Here is a 19,356-nt window from a genome sequence, read left to right as displayed (position 1 = left end):
CCACCTGCTGGTCTCAGACCCTCACACTCCCTCCCTGCCCAGCTCCCAGACCCTAAACCCAGCCAGAACCCAGGGGCCCTCCCACCCAGTCCTCCAGCAGAAAACCTCTTGGTGGAAGCTCGGCCACTTCAGCCCCCGGGACACAAATGCCCTGGTCAGAATGGCACCCACAGGGTCTTCCCCAGTACCCACAAATGGCCCAAGCAGCTCAGCCCAGAGCCTGACATCTGACTCCCAGGGCCCTGGGGACATATTTGTCACTGAAAGACTGAAGCACATGTAGCAAGAATGAACCAGTAAGGCAGGAACGAATGACTGCATTCATTCAACATTCAGTTATGGGCGGGTCACCACAAACCCAGGTGCTCAGGCCAAAGGGGGGGGGCGAATCCTTAAATGGTAGCTCCAATTGAGAAGCAGTGGCCAAAATATTCTGGAAGGAAGAATATGTGAACAGATTCAAGATTTTTGGAGCTACTACTTCATACTGTAAGGAATGAAGAGGAAGATGCCTAGGAGAACGCTGAGATTAAGCCCCTAATTTATGTGGTGTGCTGGTCTGGGGCTTTGTTTACTGTCTTCTCCATTTTGACAAAGAAAGTGAGGAGAGTTCAAGTCTCTAACCCTTAACCTTCCACTAGAGTAAACCAAAGTAGGGCATTTTATGTTATTGCCCTCCTTGGCTTCTGTTGAAGGAAGGCTCCAAGACATGAAATAATAAAACACGTGCTTAATTCAGTGACCTGACAGTCTGACTCATAGTCTACAAGGGGAGGGTCCCCCATCTTGGGTACACAAGAGGCCGCCACCCCTCCCCTAAGCCCTCGAGACACTCTCTGAGCGCCTTGAATCCTGAACTGACCCCATGTGTTTCCAGCATCCCTGGGACCCCGTCCTCCTCTGGGTCGGGTGGTCACCCACTTCGTCCAGCCCCCCGGCCCTCCATCACCACTGGCCTGCAGGAGGGGCCCTCCCTGGCTGGTACACCCCCCAGCAGGGACCCATGCACACTCACTCTTGCTCTACGATCCGTCTGGGGGCTGCCGTCCCTATGGCCACCCCTCTGCAGGGCAGCCACCTCCCCGGGAGACGTGGTCAGCCCTGATCACCGTGGGAGGGGGCTCCTGGAGCTGGCCTCCATGCTCCCTCTGGGCCCTGTGACTTGGGGGTCTGCACCTGCCTGCCCCTCACCTCCTGTCCACAGCAGCTCCTGGGCAGGAACAGAGGCTGCCTGACCCAGGGTGCCCAGACTCCAGCACAGCCTTCCCCCAGGGCCTTGGAACCCAAGGTGTAAAATGATTCACTGAGGGAATGAATCTAGCAGTCAAGACCTGACCCCAGGTGTATGGGAAGGAAGCCCCACACGGAAGGTCCCCATCCCCAAGGCCCCCTGGGCTGCAGGGCCTGGAACAAGTTGACATCCGTCTGTTCAAGGGGATGACAGCAGAACCCGCCTTGCTGGTTGGTCTGTGGATTCAGTGGGGTCCAGCACAGCGAAGGAACACAGACGGCAAACAGGTGGCCCCCAGTGACCCCTCAGCTCCACCAGCAAAGGCTGAGGTTTCCAAGGAGTGCTGGGTGGACCAGTGGCACCTGTGGTGGTATTGGGTAGACGAGGGCCCCTGCACTGGGCACGTACAGTGACAGCTGTGCCATGTGTTGAGTACACGTCGTCTCTCAGCAGTAACTCTTATCACTGTTCTCATGGATGTCTAACCGAACCCTGGATAACCCCTGACCTCAACATGATGCCCATTGGCCACAAGTGTCTGTCTGAAAAGACCCAAAGGACCTCATCAGCTCTCCAGTGGGCCCCCAGAAGCCTGAGTGTCTGGGCCGGCTCCTACCCTTCCTAAGCGGTGAGCGTCGGGCCCTGAGCAGGCTACAGCTGCAACAGGCTCCCCTCCAGCCCACAACATAGCCCACCCCCGTGGAAGCTGAGGTCGGGGAAATCCAGGCTTCTGAGATAGAGGCGCTGGCTGCCAGCTGCCCCCAAGAGGCCAGTGGTTTTGGAGCCCTGGGTCCCCCAGGTGAAGGGGGTCTTGTGAACCACGAATGGGACTTGGGGAAGCCACACCCATGAGAATTGCCATTTATTCCCAAAGTTGCCAAAATCATCACCAAGGATTCACCGAGGGGTGTGTGAGGGGGAGGAGGCTCAAACACTGATTGAGGGGCCCGTCAGGAGCTGAAGGGAGGGAGAAAGAGCGGGGGCCCCCAGCTGTCCTCCCCTTTCTAATGCCATGGGAAGGGGTCCTCCTCCGTCCAGCACCTCTCCCCATCCCCCTTGTCCAGTTTCTCCCCCGGGAAGTGGGGCAGGGGAACGTAGGAAGAGGGTGTAGTGTGAGTGGGCCCCAGGAGGGGAAGGGCGCTGGGGTGGGGGCGGGGTCCCCCGCTTCACATGCACTCACAACACTGGTCTCCCAGGGAGCAGACAGGGGGAGGCTGGGCCAGGCCGAGTCCCCCTCCCGCCCTGGATTATAGGAGGAAGGGATTAGTGTTGGTGGCTGGGGGGCCTGGGGGCATCATGGGGGGCAGCCCGGGGCCCCCGCCAAGGGGAGAGATGTATGTCGGTGGCGCTCCAGGGACTGGGGGCACAGGGCTGAGGCGGAGCTGGTTCAGGGTGAGCGTCGCAGGGGGCGCGGGCTGGAAGGGGTTGGTGATGGAGGGGCCAGTGGCTGGGGCTCCTGCAGGGAGAGAAGAGCAGAGAGATGCACAGACCAGAGTCAAGGGTCTTCCTGGGTGGGAGGTTGGCTGGCAGGACCAGCGTCCCTGCTCCGGGAGGCCACACTCACCACTCGGCAGGAAGGGGTTGGAGGCCTTGGCTCCTGGCGGCGTGGGGCCCGGCCGGCTCACCAGGGAGTCCAGGTCAACGAGCGCTGCGTTGGGCCCCAGGAATGACTCCGGTGTCTTCCGAGTGGGCGGCGTGGGCGTTGGGGCGGCTGCAGGTGGGGGGCTCCCCACAGCCTCAGCCAGAGAGCCCCCGACCCCACTCATGTCAAATGCCCCAGGGCTGCGGGCGGGTACCTCTCCAGCAAGCAGCTCCAGCTCCCCTGGAAGGAGCCGGAGAGGGGGCTCAGGGTGGAGATGGGCACGGGAGACCTCAAAAAGGAGGCCTGCAGCACCGCGTGGCAGAGCCCAGGGTCCAAACCAGGTGAGTCTGATGCCAAGGACAAATGTTGAAGGAACACTATCTGACAAGCTGCAGGGCAGTGAGCGAGCGGAAAAACCACCAACGGATGGAACTCAGCAGCAGAAGGAAGCAGGACGGACGGCTTACAGGATGTTCACACAGGCCCACAAAATCCTCACCTGTGCCACAGTCCCCACAGAAACCGCAGGGTGGAGGAGCAGTGGCAGGTGCCAAGGATTCCAGCAGGCTGGGTGACAGTCGCTGGTTTGAGGTCTGATTGGTTTTTTTAAAAAATAAATTTAAGAATCTTATCTAATGTTGAATAAAAGCTCAAATTTGAGTGGGAATAAAAAAAAAAGCCTGGAAGAATGCAGAGTGCAGACTGGCCGGTAACTTAAGGTCCCCCTGGGGTGAGGAAGGAGGGCCACCTGGTGCCACGGCTCCTCCCTGCGCGGCGAAGGCCCTAATTGGTCCCGAGGTATTTCTGCTTCCATAAAAGTCTGCTCCACTCAAAAAGAGACAAAAGGGACCAAAGGGAACATCACCAGTGGTGGGAAAACAGACACTGGGTGTCTCCTGGTAAGAGGCTGCGACAAGATCCCCCAATACCACGCAGACTCTGCCAGGAGACAGGTGCTAAGCTACCCCGGGAAAAGGGCGCCAACAGGCAGGATGTCCAAACGTCCACTGCAGACGGGACTCTGGGCAGGAAAGCTGCCCTGCGCCCTGGACACCAGGGGCAGGTGAGGCAAGGCAGTGCTGTCCCCTGCCCGTTCAGCCACTGCATGGCTGGTGACACAGGGCAGAGCCAGCCTGGCTGTCACCGGGGAGTCTGGAGCGCACTGAAATGTCCCAGGGGGACAAAGAATGGTCAGAGATCAGCACTTGGGGAAGCTTGAGGAAGGGAATTCTTTGTATAGTTTTTGCAACTTTTCTCTAACTCTGAATTATTTTGAAACAAAATTAAAACTTTTTTAAAGAGAAGCGGATGATCAATATACCTCATTAAATGTTAAATAACAAAAAGATGGACGTGGGGTCTGCCCTGGGGCTGCATGCTATCCCACTGAGCTCTTAACCATGGTGCCCACCCATCTGGTGTGGGGGCTCCTCGGGAGCCAGGTGCCTGCGGTCCCTGGGGCAGGGTGGGGGGCTCACCCGTGCTGCTGCCAGAGGGCGGCAGGGCCGTGCGCAGTCGGTCAAAGTCAGAGAACTCGTCAGGCTCCGCATCAAACCCCGAGACTGCTGTGGGAGTCAGGATGTACACTCAGCTCCCCAGGGGGCTTGCCTCCCACCCACCGAAGTCCAGGCTTCGGGCCCCTCCCCCACTCAGGACTCAGACGACCAGACTCTTCTCACTCTCACTTGCACACACACACACTTGGGCCCCTTCCCTGCACCCGCCCAGTACCTCCGGTGCCATTGGTGCTGGGCTTGGCAGGTGACCCGCCCCAGGGGTCCGAGAAGGCCGGGGCCGGGGCCCAGGGGTCAGAAGCCGAGGGTCCGCCAACTGGGGCCCCACCTGAGTGAGGAAGGAGGCATGTGAGGGGCTGGCGGCCTCACCTGCCAGTCGGTTGGGACTCTGTCTCCTCTGGACCTGCGGCTGCTCACAAACAAAAAGCCCCCCCTCCAGCCCCACTTCCAGGCCCACCTTTCCCCCCGAGGATGGCTAGGGCCCCACAGCTAGGCATCCGAGAGGCTTTGGGCCCAGCCCCAGCCAGTCTCTCCGCCTCATCGCCACGTTCCAGCCGTGGGCGCTCATACTGCTCCCCGCCCACCAGATCAAATCGCCAAAGCCCCCAATCATGCTCCCCCAAGTCCCTGAGGAGCACCCAGCCCCTTCACAGCCTGCCAACCCCCAGGCTTAGAGCCACTTTACCCAGACTTGGCCCAGCAGCCTCCCCCTGCCACACTCGCCAGTGCCCTTCCTGCTGTTCCTCAAGGCCTCCCTGCCCCGCCCTCTGCTGGGCTGTCTAATCTGACCCTCTCCTCCTCGGGGTCCCTGCAGCATCCCCACAGCTGCCTGTCACCCGCTTAGCTATGTCTGCCTCTGTCCCCACGGCATGCCCAGGATGGCACACCGGGCCTGGGGGCCAGGGCAGGCAGCTGGCACTCACCGTCTGAGCTCCCCCACGGGTCGGGCGTGGGCCCCTCTCCAGCTGCAGGGGCCTGGGTCCCACCCCAAGGGTCAACCGGGGGGCCTGAGGGGGCAGCAGGCCTCCAGGGGTCCCCCGAGGCCGGTGTGGGAGCAGGGCCACCCCAGGGATCAGCAGCCGGAGGGACAGGAGGTCCCCCCCAAGGGTCTGAGGTGGGGGCAGCCGTGGGGACAGCAGCCGCCATGGGCCCTGGGCCCCCCCAGGGGTCTGAGGCTGGCGGAGGAGCTGGGGCCGTGAAGACGTCAGCGAGATCCATGAGGGACGACTGTGGGGAGGAAAGGAGAGAAAGCATGAGCGGGCGAGCAGGACAGTCCTGGGGCTCAGAGAGGGGGCCGCAAGGAGGAGACAGTTGCAGAACAAGAGAGGGAAGTGGGAGCTGGGATGTCACGGGGGAGGGAGCCCCGCAGCCAGCTAGGGGCTGCCAGCGGACTGGGCGTCCAGAGACTGCGGGACAGGAAGCAGAGGCCACACCACCCACTGCTCCAGTCCACTCCTGCTCTGTCCACCTCCCCCATGAGCTCCTGCCCAGTCCTCCACCAAAACACCAAGAGCCCCAACCTGGCCTCGTCCTGCCCTCACCCCTCCATCCACTCTGCACAGCAACCAGGCAGCCCTTCCACATCACTGGCCCATTCCCATTGCTGCCCCCAAGGTCCCCGAACAAACGCAGTGAGGACAGAGGCCAAAGCCAGCCCCTCTGAGCCCTGCACATGCTGGCCCCACACCCTCCGGGAAGCCTTCATTGAGCTGCCCACCTAAGTTGGCAGGGCGATCCCAGGTCACCCTGAGCACGCCTGACCTGAGGCCTGGCACATGTTCCACATCACCGCGTGCTCCAGGCTTGCCAGCAATGCACAGGCACTAATACAAGCACACGCAACTGCCTCATGTCCTGGAGGGGTGCCAGAGTCCCCATCCCTCTGGATGTGGAGGTACTCCCACAACCCACACTCCCCTCCCCAGGATGGCATGAGGCCCCGAAGCCCTGGAGCCATCTTCCTCCAGGACCCTTCTGAACTGTTCTGTCCCAGTCGGCCTGAGCTTTTCTACCACGGCCATACTGTGGCCAATTAGCTGGCCATGAGCTGTCTGCTGCCTCCCACAGGAGGGTATCTGCGTCCCCTCCCCTTGATACTGAGCCCGCCTTATGGCCCATGTCTACCATCCGGGAGAACAGCTGTGCTGTGAAGACACTCGAGACACCCACAGTGACCAGTGTGAGGCCACGGGAAGAGGACAGAGGACAAGGCCCACTTGGACGCCCCAGCCCTGTGGGTGACCTCAGTCATGACCCGTGGAGCTGAGCCCTGTCCACCCCTAGACCCAAGAGAAGAGAGGAAGCAGCGTGCTGTAGAAGCCACAGGGTCTGTGAAAGCCTGCTACCTGGCTGCAGGAATCTGAAAAGCTGCTGAAATGACGGCTGTCTGTCTCCACTGGGCGAGTGGAGGCCCCAGGAGAGGAGTGGTCACACCCAGCGCCCACTGCTCAGGCCCTGCTCTGTGCACCTTCCCCGTCCTCACACAGCTGCAGGAGAGCAGGCTGCAGGCGCCAGCCCCACCCAAGGCCCTGGCAGGCGGGAGGAATGGTGGATGACAGAGCCAAGGAGCACAGATGGACAGGACAGAGTGCCCGGAGGGCAGGGGGCACGGTGAGAGCCACACCTGGCCCGCCACACTCACCTCCTCCTGGCCCCCTGTCTCCCTCTTGCTCTCTTCTATGGCCATCTGCAGCCTCAGGTCGTCCCCGCGCCGGATCCGCTCTTCCTGTTTGGGCCGCAGAAGGAGGCGGTAGAGGGAGGGTCAGAATCTGAGCAACGGGGCCAACACTGCCCACACCCTGTCGACTGGACGACCCCCAAGAACCTTCTCCTACCCAAACAAAGGCAACTGAAAATTAAAATGGGATGTGGACAATGTGTGGGATGGGGTGGGACACAGGGTCGCAGGCCCAGGCAGAGGACGGGGAAGAGGGCATGGTCTGGGGGATGAGGACTCAGGGGTGCCGTGCGGGGACAGGCCAGGCCCCGTGCTGCTCGGACAGGCTTGGGAAGCAGGGGACCAGGGAGGACAGGCTCTCCTGCCCGGGCACCTGACCCAGGTGATTTCTGCACTGGGTGGAGATGACCAAGGCCTGGGCTGCGAGGGAGGGAGAGGAAAAGGCCCCCTCACCACCTGGAGCAGCTATAAGGCATCTGCTTCACGGACCGGGGGTCCATCTGAGGACCTGTTGGATACAAGGTCCTACAACTGAGAATGCTGCAGTGTGAACGTGTGTGAACTCCAGACAGGCAATGGGGTGGGGGCAGGGGCCCTTGAGGAAGGTGCAAGGGGGCAGGGATCTGGGGAGGGTCTGCGGAGAGCCCGAGCGGGCGGGGAGGCTGCTCTGACCTTATCGTGTTCCTCACGGCTCAAACTAAGGGCCAGCTGGAGCTGGACGTCATCCTCAGGGCCGCAGGACGGGGGCTGGGGGAGAGAGAGTGTGAGGGGGCGGGCAGGGGCGGGGCAGCAGGGGAAGAGAGAGACAGAGAGACCCACAGAGCCAGGGCAGGACAGACAGAAGGTCACCCAACTGGTGAGGGGCAGGCAAAGACACAAGCACGGGGCGGGGGCGGGACAAGCGAGCGTCCAGGGAGGAAGGCCAGGGGAATCCCCAGGACGAGGGCAGAGGGAGAAGACCAGGTCAGAGGGCGAGCAGAGAAGCAGAGAGAGATTGAGACAGAGTTAGAGACAGCAGAGGAAGGAGGGGGCGGGCAGGGCTGAGGGGTGAGGCATGGAGATGGGATGGCAGAACAAAAGTCAAACCCGGCCCGTGCCCCACCAGGCCCTGGTACCTGGTCAGCCTCCTCCTTGCTCATGGCCAGGGCCAGCTGCAGCTGCAGCTCCTCCTCCCCGCTGCTCTGTGGCCACGCCTGCTCCGCCTCGGGTGGGGGCCCCGAGCCCACGGCTGCCGAGGAGGCTGGCAGGGGGACAGTCGGTGAGCAGACGGGAGGGGAAGAGGGGAACCCCACAGCCCAGATGACCAGGCTTCTGCTTCCTGGCTGGCAGACTCTGAAATCCCCCAATTCCCTCGGGCCAGGCCCTCCCACCCCCAAGACTCCCATGGGGACCCAGACACCAGCTTCCTCAGGAAAGAAGGGGTGAGGAGTGCAGGGTCCCAGGGTCCTGAGGGCGGGGACACAAACTGGGCTCCCTGTGTTTATCCAGCCCTGGGGAATGGGGGAGTGCAGGCAGCCCTGCCCAGGGTCAGGGAAGGACAGTCCTGCTGGCCCAGGAGCAAAAGTCTGCTGATAAACAGGGAGGGGCTTCAGGAACCTCGGAACCTGTGCCCTAGGTTCCAACGCTACATGAGCACAGGGGACTCCTTGGTGCCTTGGGGCCTGTCACAGGGCCTCACGGGGACAAAGGTCCTTCCTCCCTGGTCTCCAGGCCAGGAAAGCTCCCAGGTTGGGAGACCGGGGCCTCAGTTTCCAGGGCTGGTAAGAACTGTGGCTATGGCAGGGACCGGCTGGGCATGCAGAGAGGAACAGCACCTGCCCCACCCACCAGCCCCCAACCCCATCCTATGTGTGGCTGGGACAAGGGGTGACCAGCCAGAGTGACAAATGAGGAAGGGATGGAGACAGAATGGGAAGGAAGGGGGCGTAGGTGAGGCTAACAGAGGCAGAGGACCAGCTGAGCTGGGGGGACCACCCTGCGCCTCCCGCCTGACCTCTGACTTTGTGGGTAAACAAAGACGCCAAGGCAGCACCACCCTCCACCACCCAACACTGGGAACCGGGTCTCCAAGCTCCCCGCGCCCCGTCGGCCTCTCTCAGTGTCTCAGGAACGTGTTCCAGGAGGGGGTCAGCAAACGGGCGGGCAGCCACAGCCTGCTCAGCTCAGCCCAAGAGACAAGAAGGAGTTTCATGTTTTTAAGTGGTTGCGGAGAGAAAAAAAAAAAATCAAAAGATGAGTAATATGTCAAGACATGAAAAGTATGCAAAATTAAAAACTCAGGGGCTGAGAATAAAGTCGGAGCGGCGCAGAGCCAGGCCCACTCACTCATTTACACAGGAGGCAACCACGTGCGGGTGAAGCAAAAACACCGACCCTCCAGCCACCACAGAGGCCATTCCGTGACCCTGAGTCCAGGAGGTCCCCGTGCTAACACGCCATCCTCCCACAGGCCCCAGCTCCTGTGCCACCCAAGTGTCCCGGCTTCCTTCTCTCCACTTCACTCCCTCTCCTTGAAATGCCAGCTTCTGTGGCCCTGGGCAAGGATGAGCCTCAAGCCCCCAGCGGTGTCCAAGATGTCCCTGAGCAGGGGCACCAGGTAGTGACCCAGACACGACAGGTCCTGCAAAACGCCCAGCCATCCCCCAACAAGCCGGGCTCCTGGGGGTCTGTCCTGCAGGCCCAGGCGACTCTGCCTCCAGGTGAGGCTCATCGTCCCACTTCTCTCCACCCCCGACTGCCACCTGCTAACACCACCTCCCATCACCTGCAAACTGCAACTGTCTCCTAAACGCCGCCTGCTTCCCCTGCCCCGGTCCGTGGGCGGCCAGGCCAATCTTGGGCAGTAACGGGACTTCAACCCTCCTCAAACCTGCCAGTGACTTCCCGCTGCACTCACGACACCATTTCTATGTTTTTAGCTGTGACACACACCCCCTTCCCTAGATAAAACGCTTTTCCCAGCACCACTCAGGACCTGCCTGCCCATCTGTATAACAAAACGTTTCACGAGACCCAGCTCAGCCTCACAATGTGGGCCGTGCTCTGATTTTCTATTTCCTCCATTTCCACTGGCTTTTTTAAATGCAGGTCGTCCACCACCTACGGACGACTTTTTAAAACTCTTAAGAGCAGGCTCTGCAGGCTCAGCCTGCAGTCGACTCTCCCCACCCAGCACAGTGGCCTTCTTTCTGTGCCTCGTGCAGCCCCCTCACTGCCCTGGCACCACCTGTTCCCTGTGCCTGGCACGGCCAGATGGAAGGACGGCTCCCTCACGTACCAATGTACATGTCCCCTCCTCAAAGGGCTGTCCCAAACCATGGATCTTGGGGACCCCCCTCTGGGTCACATTCCCTCTCTCGGGCACTGACCGCTCTCAGACAGGACAGTGGGTGCGCCTGTCTGGCAGCTCGAGGGCCCAGGCTGAGGGCAGGGGCACACCTGGGTGTAGGAGGCACTTGGTTACTATCTGTGGGTGAACGGGCCAACATTTCTCAGTTCTAGGGCCCCACGGCGAGCAGGAAGGGGATGGCAGTTGCAGGGGAGGCTCTAGGAAAAGGGAAGGGCCCAAGTGAGCCTGCCAGACAAGGACCCAAGGGTGAGGAGGGGGAAAGGAGGGAGCAAGGAGGTGAAAGCCTGAATTTGGAACTCTGAGTCCTGCCGGCCAGGAAGGTGGGACACCGGGCACCTGGGCAGGAGGAGAGGAGGCCCAGATCCTTGGCCAGCAGGGCCTTCAAGGAGAGAGACGGGAAGGGTAAGGCTGGGAGGGATAGCGAGGAGGGGGAGATGGGACCCTTCTGAACGGCGGGGCCTCACCCGTGGCAGTCTGCGCCAGCTTCTCCTTCGTCTTGAGCGCGTGGGCGCGCTCCTCCCGCAGCCGGTCCTCATCACGCAGCAGGGCCACCAGCTGTTTGGCCTTCTCGCGCACATTCACACCCTGGTCCTTGCCGTCACGGTCCACATACTGGAAGTCCTTCAGTGTCTGCACAGCATACATGTTCTCCTTGCACTGCTGTGACACACGCTCTGAGCCAGTCTTGATGAGGTACTCCATCAGTGTCATGGCCTGTGGGGCCAGGGGCACACCGGGTCAATCACATGGCCACTGGGATTCAGGTCCCATCACCAACCCACATGTCACCAGCGGGTGGATGAACAAACGTGCCCATCCACACAATGGTGTACTACACAGCCATGGAAAGGAACGAAGCACTGGGACATGCTAGCACTTGGATGAACCGTGGAGACATGATGCTGAACGAAAGAAGCCAGATGCCAAAGAGCACACAGTGTGTGATTCCATTCACATGGCACGTCCAGGATGGGTAAATCCATACAGAAAGCAGAATGTGGTTGCCAGGGGTTAGGGGTTTGGGGGTGACTCTTAATGGGTATAGGGTTTCTGTCTGGGGTCATGAAAATATTGTCGAATTAGAAAGAGCCAACGGTTGCACAACACTGTGAATGCGCTTAATGCCGCTGAAGTGTACACTTTCAAAGGACGACCGTATGGCATGTGATCTACGTATCTCTCAAGAAAAACATATAAAAGGGGAAATGGCAACTGCTGTCCCTGCAGCCCCGCCTGGGCATGGCTGAGCGGTGCAGACCCACCTCTGCTTCTTTAAAATGAAAATCTACACCAGCATGGCGAAAACAGCCTGCTTGTTAAATCACGTTCAAGAGTACCCCAGCACCAAAGATGTCAGAGTGCTTCCTCTCTTGTTCTCTAAGTTTGAAATGTGTTGTCATTTAAGTGTAAAACTTCACTCCGCGATGATTAGGGATGACTCTGAAGCTGACACCATGCCCGTGGGACCTGTCCAGGCCTGGGCTCTCTGGGGGAAGATGCGACGTGCTGGGAGCAGTGGGAACAAGAGGCCAGGGAGGAAGGAACACTCTCCAGCATCTTGTGCATTTTATGACATAAGAACAAGCTCTCCTTTCAACAAGTTAAAATTAAACAGAAAACACAGGGAAGGCGTGTGTGGTCTCGGCCCAGGCTGAGGCTGGCCTGGGGAGCGAGATAAGGGTCACAGCTCCTTGCAGACTCCGAAGAAGGTCGTGGCCACTGTCCACGGAAAAGGGCACATCTGAGACACTGCAAATGATTCCAGGGGCTTCACGGAGCCCCCAAAAACCACCCAGGGCTCCATGGTCTGGAGTAGAATGAAACACTGCAGAGAGGAGCCAGCCATTCTGGCTAAGCTCTCTGAACTGCTGTGACATTTGCCAGGGAACCCTGCTGAATGTCATGAATGTCTCCCCAGACTTCTGAGGGAGCTAGATCTGGATCTGGCACGGCTTCCTGAAGGTGTGTTAACACTATTTACCTCTGTAATCAGAGATTAGTCTTTAACTGGCCCCGAGGTGTTTACGCGTCCAAGAGAAAGGAAAGAACAACATCACCCCCAAGGGAGAGGCACACTTCAGGACTCCTAGGCCAGTTGCGTGCTGAAGTTCAGACTCTTCCCAGTGCAGACCAGAAAGACCGCATGCACCACATGTAGAACTCCCACAGCGGGGGGTTATACCAACAGTCAGGCAACGTGGAACCAACAAACACCAGATAAACCACCTCACCACAGGCTGGGCCGGGCCGTACGCCAAATGAATTATGAAGACTTTTGTTTTCAGAGCTCTGGGACTTTGGAACTGCAGTCAAAAAGACTGCGAACCCGGAAATAACCCAAACACCCATCAAGGGTGAAATGCACACGTATAAAAAGTGGTGTGTTCATGTGATGGGAATGCCACACACGGCAATAAAAACAAATAAATGAACAGCTCCTCTGTGCATCAACCTCCCAGAGGCCACAGTGAGCAAAGGAAGCATACACAAAGGACCACGTGCTGCACACGCCCATGTGATGTAGTTCTAGAACAATCTCAGCAGACAAAGGCAGAGCATGGTGCCTCTGGGGCAGGGGCGTCATGAGTGAGCCTCCTGGGGGCTGGAAACATCCTCTATCTCCATCTGAGTGAGCAGGTGTGCACACAGGTAAGAGCTAACTGGGTTGTACATTCACGATGTAGGCCTCAGCGTAAAGTGTACAACTCTTTTTAAAAGTGGCAACTGGGGGCCAGCCCGGTGGCGCGGCAGTTAAGTGTGCAGGTTCTGCCTCTTGGCGGCCCGGGGTTCACCAGTTCGGATCCCAGGTGTAGACATGGCACCACGTGGCACGCCACACTGTGGCAGGCGTCCCACATATAAAGTAGAGGAAGATGGGCAGGGATGTTAGCTCAGGGCCAGTCTTCCTGAGCAAAAAGAGGAGGACTGGCAGTAGTTAGCTCAGGGCTAATCTTTCTCAAAAAAAATAAATAAATAAATAAAATAAAAGTGGGCAACTGGATAGCCCAATAGTCCCTGTTAATTTTTAAAACAGCGTGGTCAAGGCTGTCCCGGACATCAGAATACAAGTTAGTTTAAAATACAGATGAGCAAACATTTTCTGTAGAGGGCCATGTGATAAATATTCCAGCTTTTTGGGCCAGGCGGCCCCTGTCCTGACCACTCAGCTCTGCACTGTAGAGTAGAAACAGCCACAGACGAATGGGCACGGCTTCTGCCAACAAAGCTTTATTTACAAAAACAGGTGGGGGGCCAGATTGGGCCCATGGGCTGTAGTTGGCTGACCTCTATTTTAAAAAAGAGACTGAGACCCTGCATTCCTTAGAGAAGGCAGGTGACACGGCATAGAGTCAAGAGGGCAGGCTCCAGGGCCCTCCTCTCAGTCCCACCACATCCTGGCCACCTGGAGCCTCTTTGGGCCTCAGTTTGAAAGAGACAGGAAACGCACTTCCACTGTTCTCAGCGCACAGCAGCACGTCCCTGGCGTCGGTAAGGAAGAACCTGCTGTCTGGGGCCCCTCAGGACTCCCCTGCCCTCCCACCGCCATCCCTCCAGCCCCACTGAGCTTCTCTCCCGTGTCAAGCCCTCCAGGCCCCATCCCTCCTCTTTGCCTCCACACACAGCCTCCCTCGCCCCTTCCCTGATTCTCAGCTGGACAAACCCCACCCAGCCCCTCACAAGAGATGACTGAATAACTGACTCAACATGATTCACTCGAATCGGGGACCCAACCACGGTTTGTCAGGATGGGCATGGAAATGAGCCAGAGCAAATGGGCCCCAAACCCCTGCTCCAACTGGAAGCAGTGCCACCTCTCCGGGTCTCAGTCTCCTCGTCCTGGAAATGAGGGGACCACCTCCGCCTCCACGTGCCAGGGAGTCCAGCCAGCGCAGGCCCCAGTCCGAGTCCACCGCCACACACAGAACAGGCCCTCAAACAACGTCTACTGAAGAAACAGCAACGAGGACCCCCCCAACACTCCTAAGCCTCACTCACCGGGCCTGGCCCCAGAGTCAGACCCTGACATGGAGGGAGGCCCAGGGCACGGCCACCTGCCTCAGCCCGTGCCCTCTGCCACTTCTTGACCCAAGGCAGGGACACAAGGGTCCCCACAACAGCAAACAGAAAACCCCCCACTGAGTGCTGCCCACAGACACGTTCCCTTTGCCCAAAGCCTACACCTTGTTCACTGGATTGGAGCATGTGCAAGTGTCGCTGGGGCCAGGAGACAGATCACTTCTGTGGAGGGCACTTTGGCCACATGTATCAAATGACACATGCACGTGTCCTTCGGTGCAAAAATTCCAGTTCTGGAAAATGGCAAACATAAAAGGATGTTCGTGTCCAGTCTCGTTTGTAAAAGCAAAACACTGCAAATGACTTAAAAACTCATCGCCAGGTAGCTGGTCGCGTCCGTTATGATGAACCCCTACAGCAGACTGTGACGCAGCTGTTTAAAGAAAAACTGACAAACCTTTTTATGTCCTGATAGGGAATGATCTCTAAAATACAGTCTGGTTTCCCTTTTTTAAACTAGGGTATAACTTACACATAGTAAAATTCAGTCTCTTAAGTACAGTTCTGAGTTCCGATAACTGCATGTGGCCGTGTAACCACTAATGCAATGAAGATACAGAACAGCTCCATGGCCCCAGATTCCCTGGCGCTGCTATTTGCTTGGACATACACACACAAATCACCCTAGAGGAAGACACAGAAGCTGGGGACACCGGCTACTTCTAAGGGAGAGAACTGGGCTCTGGGTACACAGAGGGACAGACACTCTGCACCTGCTGAGGCCTTCTCAGTGGATGAACTTTGTGAATGTGCCACTTCTTCAAAACTAAGTTTAAACCATAATGCTCAAATTGCCTAAAAAGTTGTTCGTTGCCTTCATTGAATGAGAGAGAGATTTTTACATAAAGACACAGAACTCCAGCTCCTCTCGATAACTAACTGACCTTGTAGACATGTCGCCAGTTCTTGCCGTGGTCATTGAGCCGCTTCCAGATCATGCTCATGATCTCCGAGAAGGCGACAACATTGTACGTGAGGTCGGCGATCTCCGACATGAGGGAGCTGGACGGGCCCCAGGGGTCATTGCTTGTGGCTTCTCGGACCTTGATCTCAGCCTCTGAGTAGTTGTGGACGATGTTCTTCATCTGGCGCCGTAGCGATGAGGTCGACATGGTGGCCAGCAGCAGCGAGGGGGATGTGACCCCTGGGATATGGAGAGATGGGGTGACTTGAGGAGGGAGGCCGCAGCAGGAGCTGGTGGGTCACCGCATCTGAGGAGAGGAGAGAACCTTTGGAAACACAAGTGGGACCTGGGGCCGCCCAGGTTGAACCCCCACCCTCGTGGGGCCCCCCACTGCCCACAGTGTTGAAGAAGAGGTCGTAACCGCAGCCTAGAAGGCTCTGGCCCTGATTAACCTCTGATTTAGTCAACCCATCCATCTTTCAGTTCCTCAAACACGCCCAGCTCCTTCCTGCTTGGGGGCTCTGCTCAGCGAGGCAGAGTGTGCAGTGGCCGATCTCAGGCCCAAGGGTCACACCCCAGCTCAGCACCTCCTAGCCAAGATACCCTGTGTGGGCCGCGAACTCCTGCACCTCAGTTTTCTCCTCTGTAGAATGGGGCCTCGATTGGTAATCCAGGGAGCTGAGAGTACCCAGCTACCAGGAAGTGTGCTATTGACACAGGTGGCCAAGGTCATGAGACAGTCCCCTGCTCTTCCTCTCCATCACCCGGGTCACTCAGTCCCACTCACCCCGAGGGCTCCACTTAGACTTCCCCGATCTTAAACACCTAAATATCGAGGTCATCGTTCCCCAGGGCCTCATCAGTAGACTCAGTGGCCCTCGTGACTTCACACTCATTTTGTCTGCTTCTGTGCCTAAGGCCAACCAGAGAGCCCCATGGGGGCAGAGACCACGTTTGTCTGGACACTGCTCTTCCCATCAGAGGAAGTGTTCCGGAAGAGCCATTCAATAAACAGTGCCAGAAGGAAGGGAAGGAGGGAGGGCAGGAAAAACCTCTGGAGCAGGGGTGGAGAGGGGCAGAATGCACGGCAAAAACAAGGACACACAGGGAGGAGGCTGATGAAGGGAGTAAGGAGATTGGGGGCGGAGCTGTGGATGCCAGCGGGACGCAGTGTCCCAAGGGTAGGGAAGCAGAGGCTCCGGGGAAGAGAGATATGGAAGAGCACAGCCCATCGGCTGGGTCCCAGCTGCGTGCCAGGTGCTGAGCACGAGACGTCCATTATCTCATTTAAGGCTGAGGGTGGTGTTCTAACAGATGAGAGGGGGGCTCATGGAGATTAAACAATTCAGCCAAAGTCATACACTAGGCAAGGCAGCGCAGACTCAACTTCAGGCTCACCTGGACTCCACACTTACACTTCTAAATTAACCAGAGCCAAGAGAAGGGTGATGGGAAAGGAACAGAAGAGCGGAAATCGAGCAAATGATGATCACAGCAAGCACTTACACAGCCCTGACCCTGTGCCAAGCGCTCTGAAGTGCCTTATGCAGAGTAACTCAGTTACTCCTCACAACTCCAGGATTCACAGCCACCTCACAAGGGAGGAAACTGAGGCAGAGAGAGGTCGACTCCCTTTGCCCCAGAACACATGCCTCACCCCCAGAGCAGCCTGGTTCCAGAGCAGACTCTGACGACCACAGTCCATGGCCTCCCCAACAAGCCACAGATGGAGACTTACTGAGCCCTCCCACGACCTGACTCCCGGGGTAGGCGGCTGGCCCCTGCCTTGAACTCAGGCTGCAAGCCAAGCACCTGGAGACAGATGTGAATAGCTGAAAAGAGATGGTCAGGGTGCCAAGACAGGCCCAGGCAGACACACTAAAAAGAAGAGAAGATGTGACAAGTACAGAGGAGGATGAAAGGAAAGGGAATGAAAGAGACAAGGAGAAAAAGAGGCACAGAGAAACCCGGACAGAGGACCCACCCAGAGACATGGTGAGACAGACAAGACACAAGAAACAGATACAGAAACGTGGAAAGATAGTAAGGGAGGAGGACAAAAAGGAAAAAAGGGGACCCTGAAACAAAAAGTGGCAGTAACCTGGGACTGAGAAATAAGACTCAAGAAAAGCGGGATACAACGGAAAGACCACGAAATTTGGGTCCAAATGCTGGCCATCACCTACCAGCAGAGCAACCTTCTTGAGATTCAGTTTACTTAACCTGAACTGAAGGAAAGAATTCCTACCTGACAGGTTTGTGGGTTAAATAAGATGGGTACATAAAGTGTGTGGCGCCACGGCCCACAGATAGTAGAAGCTCAGTCCTCAATAACGTTGGCTGCTGTTATTATCAGAGAAAAAACAGAACACTTCCAAAGAGCGACATCAGAAGATGCGCTATCTCAATTCTGTGTATTTATGCTGAAGTGCGTTAGAAAAAACACTACCGAACTAGCCTGTCAAAGCTAAGATTCCACAGATACTGCTTGGAATGAGATTAAGTTTTTCCAAATAAGTTGATTCACAGAGAAATATTAGACTAAACACAGGACAAATGAAATCGCAAGATTCTCCAAGGAGTACTCAAATGTCCGCTATCACACATTTACGGTGTGGAAGAAAACTCTACAGATAATAAAGGAACCCAGAGCTCCCACTAGTTAGTCACTCATTTACTATCTGCCAGGCAACGTTAAGCACTTTACAGGCATCACCTCCGTTAATGCGCACAGCGGCCCTAGAATGTAGGAACTATGAATACCCTATTTTTAAAGACTAGGAAACTGAGGTTTGGAGATAAGTCACCTGCCAAATCTCACAGGCTGGCAGGCAGTGGGCCTCTGACTCCAGAGCTGGGCCCTTCACCACCGTAACAGAAACTCAGGAACCTGGGGAAGGGGGCAGATCCCAGACCAAGCACCAGACCCGCGGAGAGGGACTCGGAATTGGAAGACATGAGTACGAGGACAAAAACAAGATGGGAAGACAGGAGGGAGAGGGAGGCACAGCGGCAGAGAGACGGGAGACACCTAGGGCAGTGAAGACACGGAAGCCTGGAGAAGACACGAACATTAATCCTGACCATCAGACACCGAGACACGACAGAGGCAGGACGAGACCCAGGACGGACGCACAGGGACAGCGCTTTGTAAAGACACCAAAACGGACACGGAGACCCGCCACACCGAGGCCCCGACACAGGCCCGCGCGAGACACGGACGCTGACAGACGGAGACAGACGCCGGGGAGACGCGGGCGGTCCAGGCCAACCGGGCGCAGAGACACAAAGGCCGCGGAACGACCGGGGCCGACGAGCGACGGACGCCCGAGCGCTCCAGGCCCGCCGCGCCCCCGGCCCGAGCCCCGGCCCGCGCTCACCTCGGCCCCCTCACGCCGGACTCCGGGGGGTCATGGCGGGCAGCCCCCTGCCCCCGCTCGGCCTCGATGTCGCGGGGCGCGCGCAGGGCCGCGGGTGGCGGACGCGGAGGCTCGCTTGGGCGCACGCGCGGACGCACCGAGGGCCGCACGCCGACGGCCCCGCCGGCCCGGCGCCCGGGATGGGCGCGGAGAGCCGGGCGGGGGAGGGGAGCCGCCGAGCGGACGGGAAGCAACCGAAGGAGGCGACGGACCGGAAGCGGAAGTGGCGACGCGACCCGCCCTCCACGCCTCGCTCGGCCCCGGCGGCCTTGCCAGCGGCAAACCTGCGCAGCCGCCGCTTCCGTGGCCCCGCCCGGTGGCGTCACTTCCGGCGCGTGGGCTCCGTCGCCAGATACGGCGGCTGTTTCGCTTGCCGCCGCGAGCGAGGACGCAGGGGCGGTGGGCAGAGGGCCTGGGCAGCTCTCCGCTGAGGGAAGCAGGGAAGAACCGTGCCGCGCAGGCCGCCCTCACCCCGCGAGGCCACGCCCTCGCCACCTCGCACCAGGACTGCCCTAGGGACGTCCACGAAGCCACTCGCCCGCCCTCTTTCGTGGGGCTGGGACGCAGGGGCCGGTCCGCCGCACCCTCCTTTCCGGGACCACG

The 19,356-nt window shown here is 58.4% G+C and overlaps 1 protein-coding gene across 4 annotated transcripts; it reads right to left on the bottom strand.

Moving 5' to 3' along the window:
• Positions 1-2,076: 2,076 nt before the first annotated feature.
• Positions 2,077-19,325, bottom strand: EPN1 (epsin 1). Of its 4 annotated transcripts, none has more exons than XM_003362238.5 (11): positions 18,715-19,325; positions 15,315-15,641; positions 10,818-11,067; positions 8,120-8,244; positions 7,677-7,751; positions 6,969-7,052; positions 5,251-5,554; positions 4,545-4,655; positions 4,292-4,378; positions 2,796-3,053; positions 2,077-2,687 (listed from the first exon to the last, which is right to left on the bottom strand). In XM_003362238.5, exons 2-11 carry the CDS (start codon positions 15,540-15,542, stop codon positions 2,479-2,481), a joined length of 1,731 nt encoding a protein of 576 aa, XP_003362286.1. In that variant the 5' UTR covers positions 15,543-15,641; positions 18,715-19,325; the 3' UTR covers positions 2,077-2,478. The 4 variants fall into 4 exon arrangements, with proteins under 4 accessions (XP_003362286.1, XP_023506333.1, XP_005596619.1 ...); XM_023650565.2 differs by having other exon boundaries at positions 15,315-15,574; positions 18,715-19,235; XM_005596562.4 differs by lacking the exon at positions 7,677-7,751 and having other exon boundaries at positions 18,715-19,080.
• Positions 19,326-19,356: the final 31 nt, after the last annotated feature.

Source organism: Equus caballus, chromosome 10 (assembly GCF_041296265.1).
Source record: "Equus caballus isolate H_3958 breed thoroughbred chromosome 10, TB-T2T, whole genome shotgun sequence".
NCBI classification, from domain to species: Eukaryota; Metazoa; Chordata; class Mammalia; order Perissodactyla; family Equidae; genus Equus; species Equus caballus.
This window is presented reverse-complemented; position numbering and strand designations above follow the sequence as displayed.

Excerpts from the sequence above, each read along its gene's own strand:
- EPN1 (XM_003362238.5), bottom strand. The coding sequence starts at position 15,542 with ATGTCGACCTCATCGCTACGGCGCCAGATGAAGAACATCGTCCACAAC. Across the intron at positions 7,752-8,119 it reads GCAAGGAGGAGGCTGACCAG|CCCCCGTCCTGCGGCCCTGA; the intron begins GTACCAGGGCCT and ends TCTCTCCCCCAG. Across the intron at positions 4,656-5,250 it reads CCCGTGGGGGAGCTCAGACG|GTGGGGCCCCAGTTGGCGGA; the intron begins GTGAGTGCCAGC and ends TTCCTCACTCAG.